The sequence below is a fragment of the Lissotriton helveticus genome, chromosome 2_1 (genome assembly GCF_964261635.1).
Source record: "Lissotriton helveticus chromosome 2_1, aLisHel1.1, whole genome shotgun sequence".
In the NCBI taxonomy this organism is placed as follows: Eukaryota; Metazoa; Chordata; class Amphibia; order Caudata; family Salamandridae; genus Lissotriton; species Lissotriton helveticus.
This window is the reverse complement of record NC_136059.1, coordinates 1,075,897,695-1,075,916,740: the sequence shown is the minus strand read 5'-3', so window position 1 is coordinate 1,075,916,740 and position 19,046 is coordinate 1,075,897,695. Positions and strand designations below refer to the sequence as shown.

Below are 19,046 nucleotides of genomic sequence, written 5' to 3'. Positions count from 1 at the left end.
GTTGCATTGGTCATGTTAAATGTCCAAGATGCAGCGTGTGCATTGGTGTGTCCCTATCCTAGTGTTCTCTGCCTCAGGGAGTACATTAGCATCTCCATCATTGTGAGTGTAGCTGTCTCCCTGTCCTTGTGTGCATGTCAGTGTTCTCTGTCCTGATGTCTACATCTCACCATTTCACTGTTTCTGACTGCCCTAGCATCTGTATCTTTATGTCCACACCCAGGTCTCCCTTTTTTTTTGCTAATCTCTCACTGTTCCTAAGACAATGCTTTCCCAGCACTGTCTATGTTTCTTAGTGTTCTACTTTGCTAGTTAATGTTTTCTATCCTAGTGTTCATGTTAATGTGTTCTGTCAGTGACAGCCTCTGACTTCTTTGTATGTCACTGTTGCAGTGTTTTTTTCTGCGCACCCCATGTCTCAGTCAGAGGATCATAGTGTCCTCGTAAAGTCTCTGGACACTGAAGTACATATTTTAAAACTGTGTTTGATGTCGAAGTATACTGTATACTGTGTCCTTATCCTAGTGTGTCTCTAGTGCCAGTTTCCTCGTATCAGTATCTGGATCTCCCTGTGGAAGGCCTGTGTCCTCCCTGGCCCATTGTCTTTGTTTCTCGGTCTCACTGTTGTCTCCCTGTCCATGTCTATGTGTCTCTGTGTTGTCAATTCTCATTGTCAAGTGGTATGTTTCCCAGTCCCACAGTTTTAGTTTCACTGAATCGGGCTATGTGTTTGTGCCTCTTAATCCCAGTGCTTGTCTCTTTCACAGACTAGTCACAATACACATGTCTATCAGTCCCAGTGTTCTGTTGACCCTTTCCAATTTCTGAGTCTCCCTGCCCGAGTGTTGATATCTTTGTAAACCAGTGTCTGACTATCTCTGATTCATATTCCGCTTCTCCCTGTCCCAATTTCTATGTGTGCCAGTCAGTCCCTTTTCTCTGTTGCCTCAAGTCTGTGCTGTCTATCTGGCTTTGTTTCCCTACTGCTGTTTACTTCCCTCTGTTTGACTGTTATTGTTACTCCTTGTCCTTGTCTGTGCATTTCTCCTTTAGTCTGTGTCTCCCTTTCAACCCCTAATGTTATGTGGCATTTGAATCTCCATGCTTCCCTGTCTCTCTCTTATTCTCTGTGTCAAAGCCTCTTTGTCTCCATCAGTGCCTATACCTCCCTTCCCTGGTACCTCACTGACTCATTGTATGTGTGCCTTTCTGCTGGGGGGCATACCTTCCAGTTCTCTGTGCAAATTTATGGAACTGGTGTAATTTCCAACTGTTCATGTGTGCAGCATGTACAGTGGGAGCTATAGTGGGTGTAAGGTTGCAAGAAAAAAATGCAGCTGGGTGATTTTAGTTTTCCAATGTCTAGGAGGGGGCTGCTAAACCATTTTCTCAACTAAGTGTTTGCCATAGATCCAGCACCAAAGACAATGGGAGATTAATGTATAGAAGTGCCTTGGGGACAAACATGATCAAAATTATGTGCCCAAGCAATTGGTCACCCAGAAACTTGAGCCCTTGTTCCAGATTGCAGCATTCCATAGGCTCCACCAATAAGACTGTAGTAATTTAGTCCAGCCGAGTTGAAGTATTCTATATAGATTTATTATAATATTAAATAGTCTAGATCAAACCCCACCAGGAGCAGTCAGCAGGCAGCTCAGCCCCATCATAACTGTGGCTTATCTTCAATCAGCACCTAACATTCCATGGTGCATCACAGTGTAGAGGCATTCTACTAGAAGGCTTGAAGTAGGTAGAAGCATGCATAGGAATATGTAACAGGTAGAATACAACATACCTCCTTTTCTTCCAAAATAAAACAATGAATAAAGAAGTTTAGAAAGTAAAGGAAGGAGAAAGCGTACTGATTAATACCCGCTGACACATCCACTGGCCAGACAGATGTGGCAGAAGGCACCGCACAGCATGAGACGTAGAAAGTGTAGAAAAGGAAAGAACGAATAAAGATCAGAAACTTTCCTTTTCTAGAAATACTTAAAATGAAGAATACATAAAGTGAAGGAATAAGATTAGAAGAGTAATGCTGAAAGATACAATCATAAATAGGTACTTTTCTTCCCTTCTCTACATACACGAAAAAGAGAATAGAAAGATTCATCCAAGAACTACTCCAGACACACCCCTTAGGAGGAAAAGTATGAAAGGAAGATAGGTATTGAATAAATAAGAGTAGTAAACAGAGAAGCAGAGGAAAGTATAACAAAAGATCTTTCATACTACCCTGAAGACATAGTAATTAAAATTACAATGTAGACACGTTGAATAACAGGCAAATACAATTCAGCAAGAGATGTAGTGAGTAATTAAAAGTGAAACATTCATATTAACACGACCTCATGAAAGGTCACAAATTTTAAACTTGAGTGTAACTTCACAAAATAGTGAATATTATTACTGTCATATTCAGTGGTAATACCATTGAAAGATTTAGAGAGATAAATTCCATATCGAAAACCTACAAGGTTAACATTGAAATTATTGAAATTGAGAGGCGGTAAAAACATTTTACAACCTCAAGAAAGTCACACATTGAAAAACTTAGAAAAATTGAGAAATTGAACTTTTGATAGTGACCATTTGATAACGTGAGTACTGGAGTAGATATTAAGAGTAAATATATTCCTAACAGTTTACAAACATCGCTTGTTACTTTGTGAGGGACGGATTACCACTGCCAATTTTAGATTGTTATTCTTGAGATATTGTGGAAACACCGTTACTCCAGCACTGCATTTAAATTTTGATCACGTTTGTTCCAAACAACGTCACGTAGAAAGCAGAAGCAGTTTAAATGTTGAAAACATCCATAGCAGTTTTGAAACTATACCGTATGTTGTAGAAATGAATCCTTGCCTTTGCTATCCCTCTGAAGATAATGTATGAGTAGTAGGTAATAGGAGGCAGTATGAGATGGATGAATTCTCATTATTGGATTTGTTTGAGATTGAAATGAACAGAGTTTGAATATCATACAGCTTATGGCAGGCATACTCAACAGTTAATCCATAGAGTCAAACTGGTTGTGTGATATGGTTGAAAAGTCCAATTATTGGGACATGTGAACAGGAATCTGGTACATTGAAGTTGGGGGCGACCGGTGAAATGGTCACTGGTGGGGTTTGGTGCCAGAGTCTTTGTTTAAAATTGGAAAATTGAAAGACTTGCCTTTTTGAAGCTTGATTTCTTGAGTTGAGCACGTAGGTAAGATCAAATCGTCGCCATCAAAATGAAGTAATTTAGTCCAGCCGAGTTGAAGTATTCTATATAGATTTATTATAATATTAAATAGTCTAGATCAAACCCCACCAGGAGCAGTCAGCAGGCAGCTCAGCCCCATCATAACTGTGGCTTATCTTCAATCAGCACCTAACATTCCATGGTGCATCACAGTGTAGAGGCATTCTACTAGAAGGCTTGAAGTAGGTAGAAGCATGCATAGGAATATGTAACAGGTAGAATACAACAAAGACTAATAGATATGAAACATTTTACAAAATGTAAACAACCAGGGCCTCATTTATGAGGCCCTACCGGCACTTTTGTGCCGCCGGAACGTCACTTTTTTGTGACGTTCCAGTAGCACAGTGTTCCTCTGTATTGTTTATAAGGCCACGTAAAACATGTTACCTGGCTGTTCATGGCCTTATAAATATGTGCCCCTTTCATGCAGAAAACAGCATAAAGGGATGTTCCATGGCTGTTGCTGGGGGCGTTCCCAGCAACACCCATGGCTTATTTACACTGCCCCACATTTACTAGAAATCGTAAGTCTGAGGCAGTGCCGAAAACGTTTGTCTCCCCAGGGGGAGGCACAACGACGAGAAATATCTTTATTTGTCTTCGTTTTTCCTCCTTCTATGTGTGCTGTGTTCTGCAGCACACATAGAAAGAAGAAAAAACCTCTTGTGATTGTTTTTGTGCAGAAAGGTTTCCATTCCTGCACAAAAATAATCATCCTTTCAACTCGGGCACCCTTGCACCATGGTGCCAAGGTGCCCGCGTTGGCGCACGGTAGCCCATTGTGCACCGGCGTAGGGGAAAAGGACAGGAATGCGCCGTATCTAATAGATACGGTGCATCCCTGCCCTTTTCTTTTGTGGGAGGTCAGCGCAGCACCAAGGCCTGCTGTGCTGCTCTAAGGCAAAAAAAACCCATAAATGAGGCCCCCAGTGACGAGTTGCTATTCTAATCAGGTAGTGAACAATTGAACATTTTGGCAATTTCTTTGTTAAGACGAGCATTGTCTCAAACAGCCCTGCACATCATGCAGCTATGATAGATTTACCCTTCAATTGAGGCTTGCATTACCTAATTTCCTCCTTTCCACTCTGAGTCATAAACAACACAATTCACAAAGGTGCTGTTCATGAGCAAGTGTGACCTACCCTTAACTAGGTTTCGATGTGACTTACTCCTGAATTCCCAGGAGAAAATCACACGTTCTCATGGACAAAATATATTTTTGAATTAGGTCCAAAATTCCATGAAATGGTTTCAGCTGTTTAGAAGTCTGCTGCCTACCTTCATAGAATTCTTTACCATAAAAGCCCTTATAGTGTTTGTTTATGTGTTTATACAGACTTGTTTAATTTATGCTACGTCAGCCGGAGTGTATCTTGGGGCAGTAAGAATGGGGAAGGGGCGATCTTCTGATTTCCAGACAATCACGCAGGTATATAATGTTCATATACATTATATGACAAGCAGGGCGTGACGGGGGCTTAAAGGGCTGTGTGAAGGGAAAGGAATGCATAGTTTGCATAATAACCAACATTTTAAAGAGCTTTCGAACAAAGAGAGTGTTTTTTTGTCTGTATGTGATTGATAAAATTCCTGGTAAAACCATATATACACTTGACCTTACCCAACTGAGAGCACCTGAACCCAACTATTACTACAAAATACATTCATTTGGGAGGGTGCAACACTCCAAACCCCCCAGGCCCCCTCCCCGCCACAAAGATATGCCCCAGATCTCAGCCTATAAAGCACCTTATTTGGAATTGGTAGTTTCATTTACAATGAAATGCCCCTTAAAATAAAAGTATTGGAAATCAATGAGAGGAGGGAAAAGGGGGTGGTAGGAAAACAAGGCTAGAGGGTTTTGAATGAGAATAAAAGGTGATCAAGGAAAGGGCAGATTGCACTGATTCAAGAATGAAAGCAAGATGCCACTGACAGATTGCAGATCCTCGAAGAGCAAGAAACCATGATGGAGACAAATATCTCAATGGTTGAAAAGGAATTGTGACTTAGCCATGGTTCAGTTATGCAGATATGATTTAGGTAAGAATTTGTGAAGATGTCAGCCAGCAATTACTGAGTGATGTTCATTTTCTATTTTAGGGAGCACTCTAATATTGAGCACGGAATAAGGGAATGCTAGGATCACGTTAATATGACCTTTGTTGCCTTTCCATTTTTGTTGGTGCTAAAATCATATAGATTTGGACTGTGTTTCGAGCCAGGTACACATTTTTCCATGCTCAATAAGACTAAAGATAAATAACATAATTACATGGCCTGAAGGAAGATCAGCTATCATTGACAAAAATGTCTGGAGAAATGACAATTTCCTTGTAATATGAAACTGAATATCACTTCAATAGTGTATAACTAAAAACATTAGTGTAATAAAAAATGCGAACCTGAGGACTACAACAGCACGCTGATTCAAAAAGGGAATTGCTCGTGTTGATCATTAACTTCAGGTCTTGTTCAGATAAAGCAGAATGAATCAATTTAATGCGAAGTTTTCCAAGTTACAATATTCCCATTACATATAAACATGAACGAATGATGATCATTTTATCAATCTTCATACAGTATGTGCATGCAAGTAAATTACAAAACACCAAGTATGTGTATTTTTCTACGTGCCATGTGTAGATGAATAATCATTTGTGTATGCTTCTCAATTCCATTTACAAATTTTGTTTGTTTTTTAGAGGACCAAATTCCTCGTGGTTTTCCCACCATAGATATGGGCCCTCAGCTGAAAGTGGTTGAGCGTACTCGAACAGCCACAATGCTGTGCGCAGCTAGTGGCAATCCTGATCCTGAAATTTCATGGTTCAAAGACTTTCTACCTGTTGATACAAGCAATAACATGGGCCGCATCAAGCAATTGCGATCAGGTAAGGTCTTGTTACCTTTACCAAAAATTTCAGAACTTACTCTTGCTCACTATTTTATTTTTATTTCTAGGTAATGATTTTTCTTCCTCTTCTCCTCCTATTTGTGTTTCTTACTGTGTCTTCCATGTCTATGGTCTTGTCATGGCCTGTTCCAAACTCTGTCTTCCTTTGTATGTTTTGCAGCTTCTCTTAACTCCTCATCGCTCACTGCTGTGACTGTAGTTTTGGATATATTCATTTCTCTACTGCTAAATTGCAGTATTTGACAGATCCATTTGTTCCTCTTTCTTTCACCTTTATTTTTTAAAAATAAAATCCATACTAATTTAGACATTTGGGCTCCATTCAGAACTTTCAAAGAAAGTTTCAATGGCTTCTTCCATTGCATCCTAAACATTCATATGAAGCACTAAAAGCATTGATGAAAGGTGTGTTTTGTGGTTTGTCTTATTTGAACCCACCAAAGATAAGTAACTTTTGACACATCTTCTTATGGACACACCAAACACAGTATGTTTTTCATTGCATTACCAGACCTTAAAAAGAGGACTCTGGTGGAGTGAAGGGACACCTATAATACTATCAAAGATTTTTTCGAAACACGTGTAGCCACAGTAGTGTGCACTTGTGCTAATGCTTCCTTATTCCCATAGTCTCTGGATCTACAGAGGCCTGCTTTTTGGTGTAGACTCCAGCTTTTGTTGCCCTCTTTTTGCCAACTGCACTTCCCTTCTAGCCCTTGCTCCTCACTCCCAGTTTATTCCTTTGCTCTCTATGGATTAAAACTACTAATATTTAAAAGATGATTATGGCAAAATGCATCCCCCAGTAATGCGGGGGATGTGCAGTCTTTGCATTGACATAACTAGTGATCTTGCTGTAGAGTCTAAGCTGTTTAGTCATCTGTCTTCCCAAAGCTCTCAGCTTTTGACCTGTCCTGTGATGTTAAGTCGTCTTGTTAACTACCTCTTTGCTTGTTGTCAACAGAATTGTGTAAAGTAACCTCCTGTTAATGTGCCTTGAGAATACATATTTTCACATGACGTAGATTTAGTGATATTAAGCTATAACTGAAACATTTGTACCAAATTATAAGGAATATAATAATATTTTTATGCTGTCTTTCTTCTCTCCGTATTTAAATCTCCAGAATCTATTGGTAAGTGCTTAGTTCTGACGCGCACTTCACCCCACTAATTCCTATATTGAGATTATTCTTCCTCCTCTTCTTATTGTTAAAATGCATGGCATGCATTTTACTATGGCCAGCATAGTCACCAGACCTCTGTAGTGGCACTCAAACACGCCCTTTCACAAAAACATTGTTGTGTCAGTTTTAGAAACACTACTCTAGATGAAAAAGTGCACACCTTTCACCTAGACCTTGTGCAATAGATCCTTGAACCAAACCCAACCCAAACACCATTGTTTGTTTCCTGATATCCTTCACTGTATCCTAAATATTTTTTTTATCTATTCAGTATATTTTTCAGCACCATATCTAATAATGTCCAAATATTTGGAAGTAATGGAATCCTCAATTTCAAGTTACATACCGGATTTGAGGTTTATTCAATCTATTTTTAATCTTAAAAGCAAAATAAAAAATGGAAAAAACAATAACTCAGTTGCAACTGAGAGAGGCAATGCTACCACCTTTGGTGTTTGCCTTCTGTGGAACAGTGCAAATTGCTTTCTTGACCTAACAAATCTCTCAAATATATACCATACATGTTATACAAGTATATTAAAGACGTTTTTAAGACCATTTTAATTCTGTAAATCTAATTTTATTCTTCCTTCAACACCCTAGTCTCCATCTTCTCGTACTAATGATTCTTCTTTCTAATCTTATTTGCATTCATATTTTCCACCCAGGTGGTACACCAATAAGAGGTAAGAGTGCTGAACTAATGTTCCCAGAATGATCTTACTCATCCCCTTGTCCTTTCATCCTCTTCATGTATGTTCTGTATTAAATCAAAAATCATATATTTTCCCCCTTGTTTGAATTTCCTTTATTTTCAATACCATCATCTTGTTTTTTTTTTCTTTTCGCTCATATCTCATTTTTAAGACAAATATTTAAGTTGTGATATGCTTCAACGAAAGCATATCAAGGTCGTTTGACCACTGCCCAGTCACAGCTTACCATTTGTCCCTCTTTTTTTCTTTTTTTTGTCCAACTGGAGAGAAAAAAAATCATTTTTATTCCTTAGCTGTTCATATTCTGGACCAAAGCCAGGAAGGTCTGGAGAACAGTGACAGACATGCAGAAGACAACCTGGGATATCGTCTTTTTGTCTTTATCCTTTCAAAGGTTTTTTCTTCTTGTGCTTCCATTTTTTTCTTTTGACTTCAGAAAAGTTAAACACAACTTTGCCCCCTTATAAATTACAGCTACGCTTTTTATCCAATTCTATTTTTGTTCTTGGATTTCTTCGTCATCAGCCTTTTGGATCTTCTATACCTCAGCCTTTGGAAATGAAAGTTTCTAAACCCGATATTCCTGGTGGTATGTTTATATACTGGATTTTGATGCAGTGAACAACATTTTCACCTGTCTAATTCTTGTTTTGCCTTATTCTTGGGTTTTGACACCACACTGCTAATCCCACTTGTGGATTTTGATGGGTGTCTTAGGGAGGCCTTTTGGAGGCCCTTAAGCAGTGATTGGTATTTCTTTACACAGCACTGGCACTTCTTTTGATTCATTTTTATTTTCCTAATTCTATTGCACTTTCTTTTTCAGCAACGTAACACATTGTAAATCGTGCAAAAATGTCTTTCTTTTCTTGCAAATCTGCATGTCTTAAAGGGAGTTTTGCTTCTCTAAAGGAATATTTTGAAGATTATAGCTCACTAACACAGTTGTTTTCTCCAAGCAGCCTTTTTGTTCTTGCTGCAAATTTTTGACATTCTTTGGGAGAAGACTTTCCTGGAATTCCCCAGTCTTTTTAAAGAGTACAACTCTTTTATACAACTTTTATAAAAAAAAAACAATTTGATCCCATGTTATTTATTTAAATGTCATGCTTCCTTGAAGCAGTCTCACTCATCATCATTGTAATGGTTTAGTATAGAAGTTTTGTAGTGCATTATTTCTATGAAAAAAATGATAATTCAATTGCTTGCTAATGCTTGTATTGTTGATAATGTGAAAGACAAATAATCTCTCTATTTTTCTCATCACCTCATTTTCTGTCTGTGAAACCTAGTGAGAATATGAACCGGCGTTCAATGGAACCTCACTACGGCGCTGTTGTTAAATGCTGTATACGTGCAAACTTTGTACGGCTGCTTGCTAATCTTTTCTGTGGCTCTGTATTTTCTGTCCCGACAGGTGCTCTCCAGATCGAACAAAGTGAAGAGTCTGACCAAGGCAAATATGAATGTGTTGCAACCAACAGTGCGGGTACACGCTATTCCGCCCCTGCCAATCTATATGTCAGAGGTAGGAATGACATAACCCCGAAGTCCACTCTTCATTCAGGCTCAGGGGTATTAGAAGGCTCTCAGGATCTATGCAGTTGCTACAGTATTGGGAATACTGATATGGTAATAGTAAAATGGAAATTCTGTATTGAAACAGCGGGGAGAAAGGGTTTATATTTGTATGCATATATATATATATATTTAAGAGGAAAGACCGCTCTCTTTCGTCCAATCTATCCCGTGACTTATGGTTTGTAAGTATATTTACATTTTTACATCCTGGTTTCTACTTTTTCCTGCATTGATTTAGACCTGTGCTTTGCATTTGTTTCTTTTCTCTCTTTTCCTTTAACCCATGAGTTGATTGCTTGTTGTGCTACTAATCAGCTCTAAATACTACTCAGAGCATTGAGGTGAATGTCTACATGGCCTCTGCTGTGGAGTTGCATAAAATACGCTTCTAACTCTTCAACTATACTATATGCAGAGCACAACTGTATTTTCTCCTTCCTTTTCTTCCACTTCTTCCTTTTTTTCTATGTAAGCCTTACCGGAAAAGTGTAATCCCTGCCACTGCAGTAATGAACTGGCTGTAATTAGGAACAAAATTACTTGTCTTTGTGACAATGATGCATTTTTAGCATGCATTCATCTTTTTTCACTAAACCCTGAAGACAAATAATAACTTTTGGTGTACCTTGGTTTCAAACCGAAAGAAAGACTTACTGTCTGCCAGTATTTACAATAGCTGGTTCACTCAGAATTTAGTAGGATTTAAGAGATATTATTCATGCCCTACTCAATTAACATGAGGCAACAAGAGATGTATTGTGGGAGGGTGTATGCATTACCAGTAAAACAGCTGTAAGCTCGTTACTGTAGTGTGGGTGATCTTAGGAAAATATCTAGCTTCATTCTGAAACATTCTTTTAAAAAAAATAATTTAGAGAGATTTTAGTACTGGAATTGAATTTGCCTAACACGTCTTGGGTTACTGATCAGTCTGATAAACATTCAAGCTCAGTAGTCCACATGGGGCATTCCTAAATTTTTTATTCACATTTTTTATTTTTCAAAATGATGCTAGATGTTGTTCCTAGTCCCAAGATAGCTGCGGGAAATGCAAACTTTTCAAGCTGAGGTAGGAAGGATTAATTAGAGCAATTAAAGATGTTCAAGAAGCAGTTGTAAGCCTTGATATGGCCTTTTTACTCTCTCTGTGTTTCCCTTGTTTTTCTCCTTTCCTCATTTCATTGTGTTCTGCATCAAACCCCCTACATCCCTCAGAGCTGCGAGAAGGTTGGTGTGTTTTTTTTTTACTTTTTACCCACCTTACAAAACTATAATTAAAAAAAGATCCAATAATACAAATGAAATGAATGTAGCTGCATTGTGGCCTTTTTTACGTTAATGTAATATTTTAGTTGAGAATGCACTGCTCATGGCTTATGGTGCCTGCTGGTATTCAAATAACTGTGATGCATGATGGAAGACTGGACATGAGCGCATGGCAGCCATGTACACACATTTATTGTTTTGAAACAGCTGATCAGTGTTCCTGCTTCGGTTATTTTCCTTGTTTTTGAATGGTCTTTGTTCTTCAATAGATCCCCTTATCATAGCAGTGGAAACCTCAATGCATGAAATCTAATTCTCCTTGGAAAGGGGTTTTGTTATACTTTCAATATAATTGTTTCTGCTTGCTCTATGTGACCAAAGCCAACTGGCTGGAGCTTGGCTTCTTCTTACCGCCTCCTATGGCCTCATCATTCATTTGCAAGTCTTTTTTAATGTCCCCTACTTTACTAGTGCTTTAGGGCAAATTGTAAAGGGGGAAGCAGTAATGTAGACGGTGCAAAGTAAAAATGATTGATAATAATCTACTTGCCTGAATCCGCATGAAGATGGAACATTTAGATCTCATATCCAACCTCTGGTATTCCCACTTTTTTTTTCTAAAATTTGAGAGGCTTTGTGGAAAGTTGTTTTTAACGGAATATCAACATGTCTTTCCTACTCTCTTTTCTACCAGCATGTGTCAGCTGACAGACATGGTCAAAATATTTGAAGCAGGAACACTGATCTTTAATTGCATGATACCTTTAAAAATGTGTAAAAACAATTAACCAATGCATTAATGACTGCCCTAACTTCCCCTGATTTGATTTCTGTAAGACTTTAATTCTGTCTATCCACTAGCCTTTACAACCTTTAATTCCCCTTTAAGTGTGAGCATAATTAAACATTGAGAATTAAAGGGGAACCTCAGCCATCTCTTTTTGATTGATAAGCATTATGGGACACTTTTTTGTTTCTTGATCCACTGGGGTATGATGGAGAAACATACCTTTATATACAGTGTGTAGCTGCTTGGGGACTGGCAGTGTTTTAGGGTGGTGTATTCTGTGATACGAGGGATCAACCAGCCCAATACATAATGTTTTATGTGAAAAGTTTGGATGTTCCTTCACTATGGGACCTCTCCCTTGTCACACCGTAAATCACACTTGAACATTCCTTGGCCCCAGAATTATAAATGGGGGATTTTAGAAGGTAGGTTTCTCCTCCCAGGGATTCAAAAAGCATAATAGTTGGTCCCTATTGCTTCACAAAACTAAGCCAATTCCACTGCCACATTTTTGACTGGAGTTCCCTTTAATTCTGGTTTCCTCTGCTATATCCACATCTATCATTGTAAAGTTGCCTTGTAATAATTCAGCTAGTTAACATCACATCTGCATCTGTACTTCATCCCCACAGTCCTTATGCTGTGAAAGTCAAAGCATCCTCAGATATAGGCAACCTGCCTCGCTACTACACTTTAAAGGGAATGCTTGTTCTCATCACTTGGAGTGTATACACGACAAAATCACCTTCAGCATTCCTCTATGTGTTCCTATGTGTAGGCTTGTATTTTGGCTAGTATTTGGGATAAACATTTGAAAAAAAATCGATGGTTAATTGGTAATGTATGCTTGGCCCTCACTTTGACTATAAAATGAAGTTAATATATACCTACCTCCCTTCTACTTTCTTCAACTGCCATATATTAGGTTGTAGAAATTAACTGAGAAGTTAAATCCATTGGCCCATTCTTCTTTTGCATGTCAGCTTTCCTCCAAACTTCGTAGTATGATTTTTATTACATACCATGATTCTGGAAACTCAATGGAATTATGAGATTTTCAGTAATGACTTAAGCTTCTCAATTTGACCCATCTGATATGCCTCATTATTTCTCAAGGTCAAGGACTTATTGAGTACTGTTTAATGTTCTGTGACGTGCTTGGTTTTAAGTTGAACTGATAATATGGATGGTCCAGTTCAATTGGCATTCTGCATCTTTTTCGAATAGAAGAGACATATGGAGTCCTGGAAGTGATTAAAATGATGGCAATATTGGCATCACAATGCTTTGATGCAGGCTCTGTGTATGTTGTTGTAACTTTGCCAATGCATTAGCATTTTTAGGAAATGAATGGAGGCCTTTTTAAATGTTTGAGTTGCATAGTCGACTGGAAAATAGGAGTATTTCAGTTTCTAGGTAACCTATGACAGTCTTCCTTTTTTGAAGCCGCTTAGCAGGGTGTGCTGCTTGTCCACTCTTTGATTATCTAGTCTACAACCACTATCAGTCTGCCTTTAGCTAATCTATAGAAGTGCGATCCATGTACTATTTTGCAGCACAACCCCACACAGGTGCCCACACTGGTGAGAAGTATTGTCTCCATTATCAATATGATCCAACCTCAGTTGCAACCTAGTGAAGGGAATTGAGTGGCAGTTTAATGATTTTCCTGGGGTAAGGACTAATATATTGACCTAGCAGCTTTTTAACATTCATTGCTTTTATAAAGAGACTGGTGACACTCTCGATTACATGGTTTTGTGGCATATTCAAGCCCTGGATAAAGGTTTTTCTACCAATAGATGTGCTTATCTTTCTGGGGGAATGGAATGAGGTTTTTGGGCAATCATAGAAAAGGTATATATTGTTATGCCACATCTGAGCAGGGATTTTTCAGACTTTTAACTTGTGCCTGTTATCAGAAGACCAACGCTGTCAGCAAACTGATTGCATTTTATTACATTTTTTGGTAAAAGGTCAGAGGATTTTGACAAATGAAACCTGGGTATTGAACAAGGGCTGAAGTGTGGATTGAGTATTTGTTCAGTAGAAATGACCGTGTGATTCAAGTGCAGGGAACTGACCATAGGTAAATGTAAGCTTAATGCGTGAAGTAGGACTCAAAAGTTAAAGTATTGCTTTTTTGCAATTTAGGAGCATAGCTTTTTGTACATGATCTTCCATTAAATGCAAGGGTGGGGCAAAGAAACAGTAGGGATAAAGTGTATATTAGAATTCTGAATGCTTGAAGGAAGAGATGGGTTTTCAAGTGTTTGCAGAATCTTCTGAAATAAGTCTTGAGGCAAATAAACCTCTGCATTATGGGAGACATATATATCCCCATTGCCACTGAGAAGGCCACAGCGCTGTTCAGGCTCTGATCACAGGAAGTCAGGCAATCTTTCCATCATGTAAATTTAGTTTCATTTTGTATCCTGATGAGGGCTACAGGTCAATGAAAGTCCTTGTATTTATTTCACTTTAGGAAAATAATTTTAAAGTAACCCCCATTTCAAGATTTTCTGAAACATTTTGTCAGAACTTACACAATGGCTTACTTGCAGATTGTGTTTGTGTTGCAGACTCATTCTCACTTACAGAGCAATAAAAGGTACTGGCCCGCACTATCTAAGATAACGCATTCAAAAACTAAGACACACAAGAAACTTAAGGTCCAACTACCAAGAACTTCTTGTTATCCCCCGCTTTTCCAAAGCCAGAATGGGTGGACGGTCTTTTTCAGTAAAAGCAGCCTCCCTGTGGAATTCTTCACCGCGACAAATCAAATTGGCCCCATCCAAACCCAATTTCCGTAAGTTAGTGAAGACGTGGCTCTTCAGTCAACCATAGTTCTGATGGTCCCCACCATGCTGACCTACATTTCTCCTTTCTCTGCTCAGCGCCGGAACACTCCCGTCGGGTGTAGCTGTGCGCTTTATGAGATGCATAATAATAATTCTCAGTGAGATGTTGTGAGTTTTAGCTTACTAATAATACTAGGAAAGTACGTTTTTATGACTGCAAGTGCATGTCCAATATGAATGTTTTAAAGAATGGGAAATAGTCCCACTCTGATACGTTGCTGAAATGATGCTCATATTAGCTTGGAGCACAGCAATTTTTTCACAGAATAAGGCCACCATGCTGTGCATCCGAAGGAACTACAGTTATGGCTTGATGGATCCAAATTAGTTGTGTCCTTTGTCAGTACAAACCTACCCCCTACCTGTGGAGAAGTGTGGCTCACTGGTTAGAGGAGGCAGACCTGGAAGCAGAGGTCAGCCTGGGACCAGGGTTCAATTCCCGGCTTGGCGGGGTCTTGAGTCCTAAAATGTCCATGGACTCGACAATTCTTGCTCCGGTGCCCTCTTGATTCACAGGTTCACACTCTGCGACTCTGGGAAATAGCTTGCTTAATCTCCACAACAGCCCCTCGCGGTGGGATGCCTGGCTTTCACCTTGCGGATACCCTGCCGGGGTTATCTCACAGGGGAATACCAGGACGGGTTCCCTAAGCAAGCGCTTAGAAACCGCTCGGTGATTTGCGCTATATAAATTCCTGTACATTTACATTTACAGATGCAACTTCTTTGCATTTTATTGGGCCTATTTTAGACACAGTCATGGACTCAGTGCTTTTCTAATGACTGAGTGGCTCACATATTTTAGCAGACATTTTCAAGTAATATACCTTATCAAAAGCAGTAGTAGATATTTGGTAGCAATGATCCAAGATGTCTGATGGATCGTCAAAGCACTAAAAGCAATTTCAGTGAAAACATGACAGCTATCATAAGCCTGTGAGTTGCTAAGGTTCCATATCCAGTAAATTGTATGCATAGGAGGCTGGGCAACTCTCTTAAATTATAATCCTGGCTGCAAATTAAAAGCGTGATCTCACCAGGATAGGGTCTATTGAATTTTGATGTTCGGATTTTGGATGTGTGAGAAAAGTAATTTATATACACCTGTTAGGATTTCTTCTTATCCCTCATAAACTGGTAGATTTATATTTCCTCAGTGGATCATAGTATTTTTGCCTGTGATATTTTTGCAGTCTCCTGAAGCAGCCTTTGAGGTCTTGGTTTCCATTTTTACAAAGCCCCTTTTTCTAAATAAGGATCCTTGAATCATCCAACTGAGATCACTCAGTCCATTATCCATTTCTCCTCCACAACTTCCAGTAAGGTCTCTTTTCTCTAGAACAATTAGTGGGCAATTTAGTTTATATTAAACGTCCACTGACTATGAGAAGGTGATTTTGTGTTTGGAAGGCTCCAGATGATTCTTATCAGTAGAAGATGCATTTTGCTTTGATTTTGCAAATTGAGATTTGAGATAAAGATTTGGTTCTGTCATGTCAGCTTGTGTAATGCCAGACTTGGAAGACCTTGATGAAGCTTCTTTCTTTGAAAAGATCATTGGTTAGGGTTATATTCTCACCTCAGACAGAGGCACTCTCTGCGCTCTAGACAAATGTTTCACCACTTATTGAATGTCTGGGCTTCTTGGTTGTTTTCCTGCGATTCTAAGGTTCAGTTGAATAACACACCTAATGAATATACACCTTTTACCAACCTATAGCTCTTTTCTCATGTAACCATGCAGAATAAATTAAGCAAACTAGGCTTCATCATTCCAGGCGTGGCACTTGTAATGCACCTGAATGTTGCATTCTAATCTTAGTATATTTATGTTTTGCCATGTATGGGGTCAACTATTGTTCAGTAACATCCAGTTAGTGCTATCAACTGCTGAAAAATGTACGTCTGACCCCAGAGACATTAGTCCTGTTTCAAATAAGATGCACACCAGCTTAAAATGGGAGAACAACTTTAAATTCATATCTATTCTGAATTTTGGTTTAAAAAAAACACTATTTTCAAAGAGTAGCCATTGCCACTTGTTTAAGCAGATCTTCATTGTTGCACCTGCTAGGCATGACTTCTGTCTCACTAAGACTGACATTCCACAGTACGTTTCAAATGGCGTTTATTACGTCAACATGGTATACTTTCTGAGCCTTATTTTACATGTGGAGTGCAAACATAATAGAGATATTTTCTAAGTAAAGATGATTTTCTGAAGGTTTTTGAGGATTCACCATTCATCCCTACTCTTAGTGACATCCAACCTCGACAGAGATACGTGACATTAATTGATTCTTAATGTAAATTGCCTTTTTTATCCTTCAGATAGAAATATTCAGTTATCTTACCTAAGAAAACCATGGAGCATTTTTGCATTTTGCAGGGAAAAGATTATGCATCAGTGATTGACTTTTACGAATAAAAAATCTGAAATCTCTATAGGCCCCCAATCTTGGGCGACAGTACATTGCCAGATATACTTAATAGGTCCAGGAGTCATTTTAATGTATTTGTTCTTTACCTTATCTTGCAGTGTGACATTCATGCTATTGTCACATAAACTTCACCTTATTAGTATATATTATGACGACCTGCTTTCTAGTGTGCACATCTTCCCTTTTTTCAGATTGAGGGACATTTTCACAGAGGAAGGACTGTAGTGATGAAGAGCAGGCCTAGATGTAATGATCAAATTTCACACCGGTACTCTTTATTACGGTGCTCCAGCTGTTCATTATCACAGTCCAAATTTCCCTGTTCATGCCTCTGTTCTGTGGCAATGTATTTTGTATCCACTTGTTTAGTGTTTAGAGATATGATTGGGAGTGATGGGCTGGTGTATGAACCATAAGATATGAAAGGGAGAGAACATTATTGGATTACAGACAAGTTTCCTGTGTCTGAGGATGATCTCTTCCTAACTATGAGAACTCAATACGAAGGTGATAAATAGCTGGACATCAAAAATGGAGATTACCGGTATGTAATCTGCAACCACATCCACTTCACTCTTTCTATTCCCTCTCTTCTATGGTTTCAAATATCAATTTCCCACATTAACCTAACCCTATTCAGTTTCTTTTGCCTTTCCACAGATTTTGTTTTTCTTTATTACTTCTTTGTATTCAATTTCATGCCTATGTTTTCCTAAGCATGGTTGCCTAGACCTCAGTCATGTGCTTGCCTGCATGTCGAAATCCAGTACTGGTATTGCATATTTCTTTTCATGTGATTATATGCCTATGTTTTTCTCTGTTTGTTTTGGTAGTAGTGTGAGGTCTTGAGGCTGCATCCACTTTGAGTCTGAAAGCAAACAAAATTGCACTTTCAATGTATTGTAGGTGGTGTGTTTCAGGGTTTGTGATGTGACAATGTGGTCAAGCACATTTATCCACATCAACTGGAAGAACGCAGCATTGAAGTTGGCCTTGGTACACAACTCAAGCATGCTGTGGACCCTCCAGTTCTTCTTCCGATATATATATGCATATATACCAATATGTATATATGTATAAATATATAATATTATGTCTGTAGTACTGCATGTTATATGTGTATTGTACAGTATTTAGTCACTTGTGGAGCCCTGGTTCTGTAGGTTTGACTTCAATTTTATTTGAATGTGTCTAAGATACTGTATTAAGACATATATAGAGAGTGATTTTTTGTATGTGATCACAACAAATTAGTTTTGTTATATAAATGTGTTTGTCCAGTGCATGTCCTATGTGTCTGTACACAAGTGTATATTACTCCTTTGGGTTATCTTATTGCACTTTTTGTGTCTTTAATTTTAGTTCGCCGTGTTCCACCGCGATTCTCTATCCCACCAACAAATCATGAAATCATGCCAGGCGGAAGTGTTAATATCACTTGTGTTGCAGTGGGATCACCAATGCCATATGTGAAATGGATGCTTGGTTTAGAAGATTTGACTCCAGAAGATGATATGCCAATTGGGAGAAATGTGCTTGAACTTACTGATGTTAGGCAATCAGCAAATTACACATGTGTAGCTATGTCAACTCTTGGTGTAATTGAGGCTACCGCACAGATAAATGTGAAAGGTAAGTATGTGTTTTACATCTGTCACTAGAATGGGTGCTACTGAACGCTCTCGTAGGTACTTGTCTCTAACTTAAAATAGATGCTCTCATAGTTTGAACTGTTAGTAAATTATATGTATCCAAAGGGGAAGAATAAACTGCATGTATGAATCTAAAATAAAACTATTAGTTAATTTCTTCTCCGCACTGGAGGGTATTGATTGGTATGTTTATGACAGTCTTTTTTCTCTGGGTCATAACATTTATATTATGTTATGTTCATTTGTAAAGTGCACCAGGGGATTGGGGATGGGTTCACCTTGCACTGGAAGGAATTATAGTGATTCTCTGTGCAAACTGTCTCCAGGACTCTCCTGCATTGAACAGATTTTGTTGCCTGATATTGGAT

General features: G+C 38.6%; 1 protein-coding gene across 17 annotated transcripts in view; it reads left to right on the top strand.

Moving 5' to 3' along the window:
- The window catches only part of PTPRD (protein tyrosine phosphatase receptor type D), a 1,484,152-nt gene that overhangs the window by 1,134,805 nt on the left and 330,301 nt on the right, over positions 1-19,046 (top strand). For 16 of the 17 annotated variants that reach the window (XM_078675875.1, XM_078675878.1, XM_078675877.1 and 13 more), the window contains 3 exons: positions 5,970-6,158; positions 9,502-9,612; positions 18,389-18,658. In XM_078675875.1, the coding sequence (XP_078532001.1) occupies positions 5,970-6,158; positions 9,502-9,612; positions 18,389-18,658 (570 nt within the window). Of the gene's footprint in view, positions 1-5,969; positions 6,159-7,978; positions 8,055-9,501; positions 9,613-18,388; positions 18,659-19,046 lie in introns of those variants that run through there. The other variant, XM_078675886.1, reaches the window with a different exon arrangement.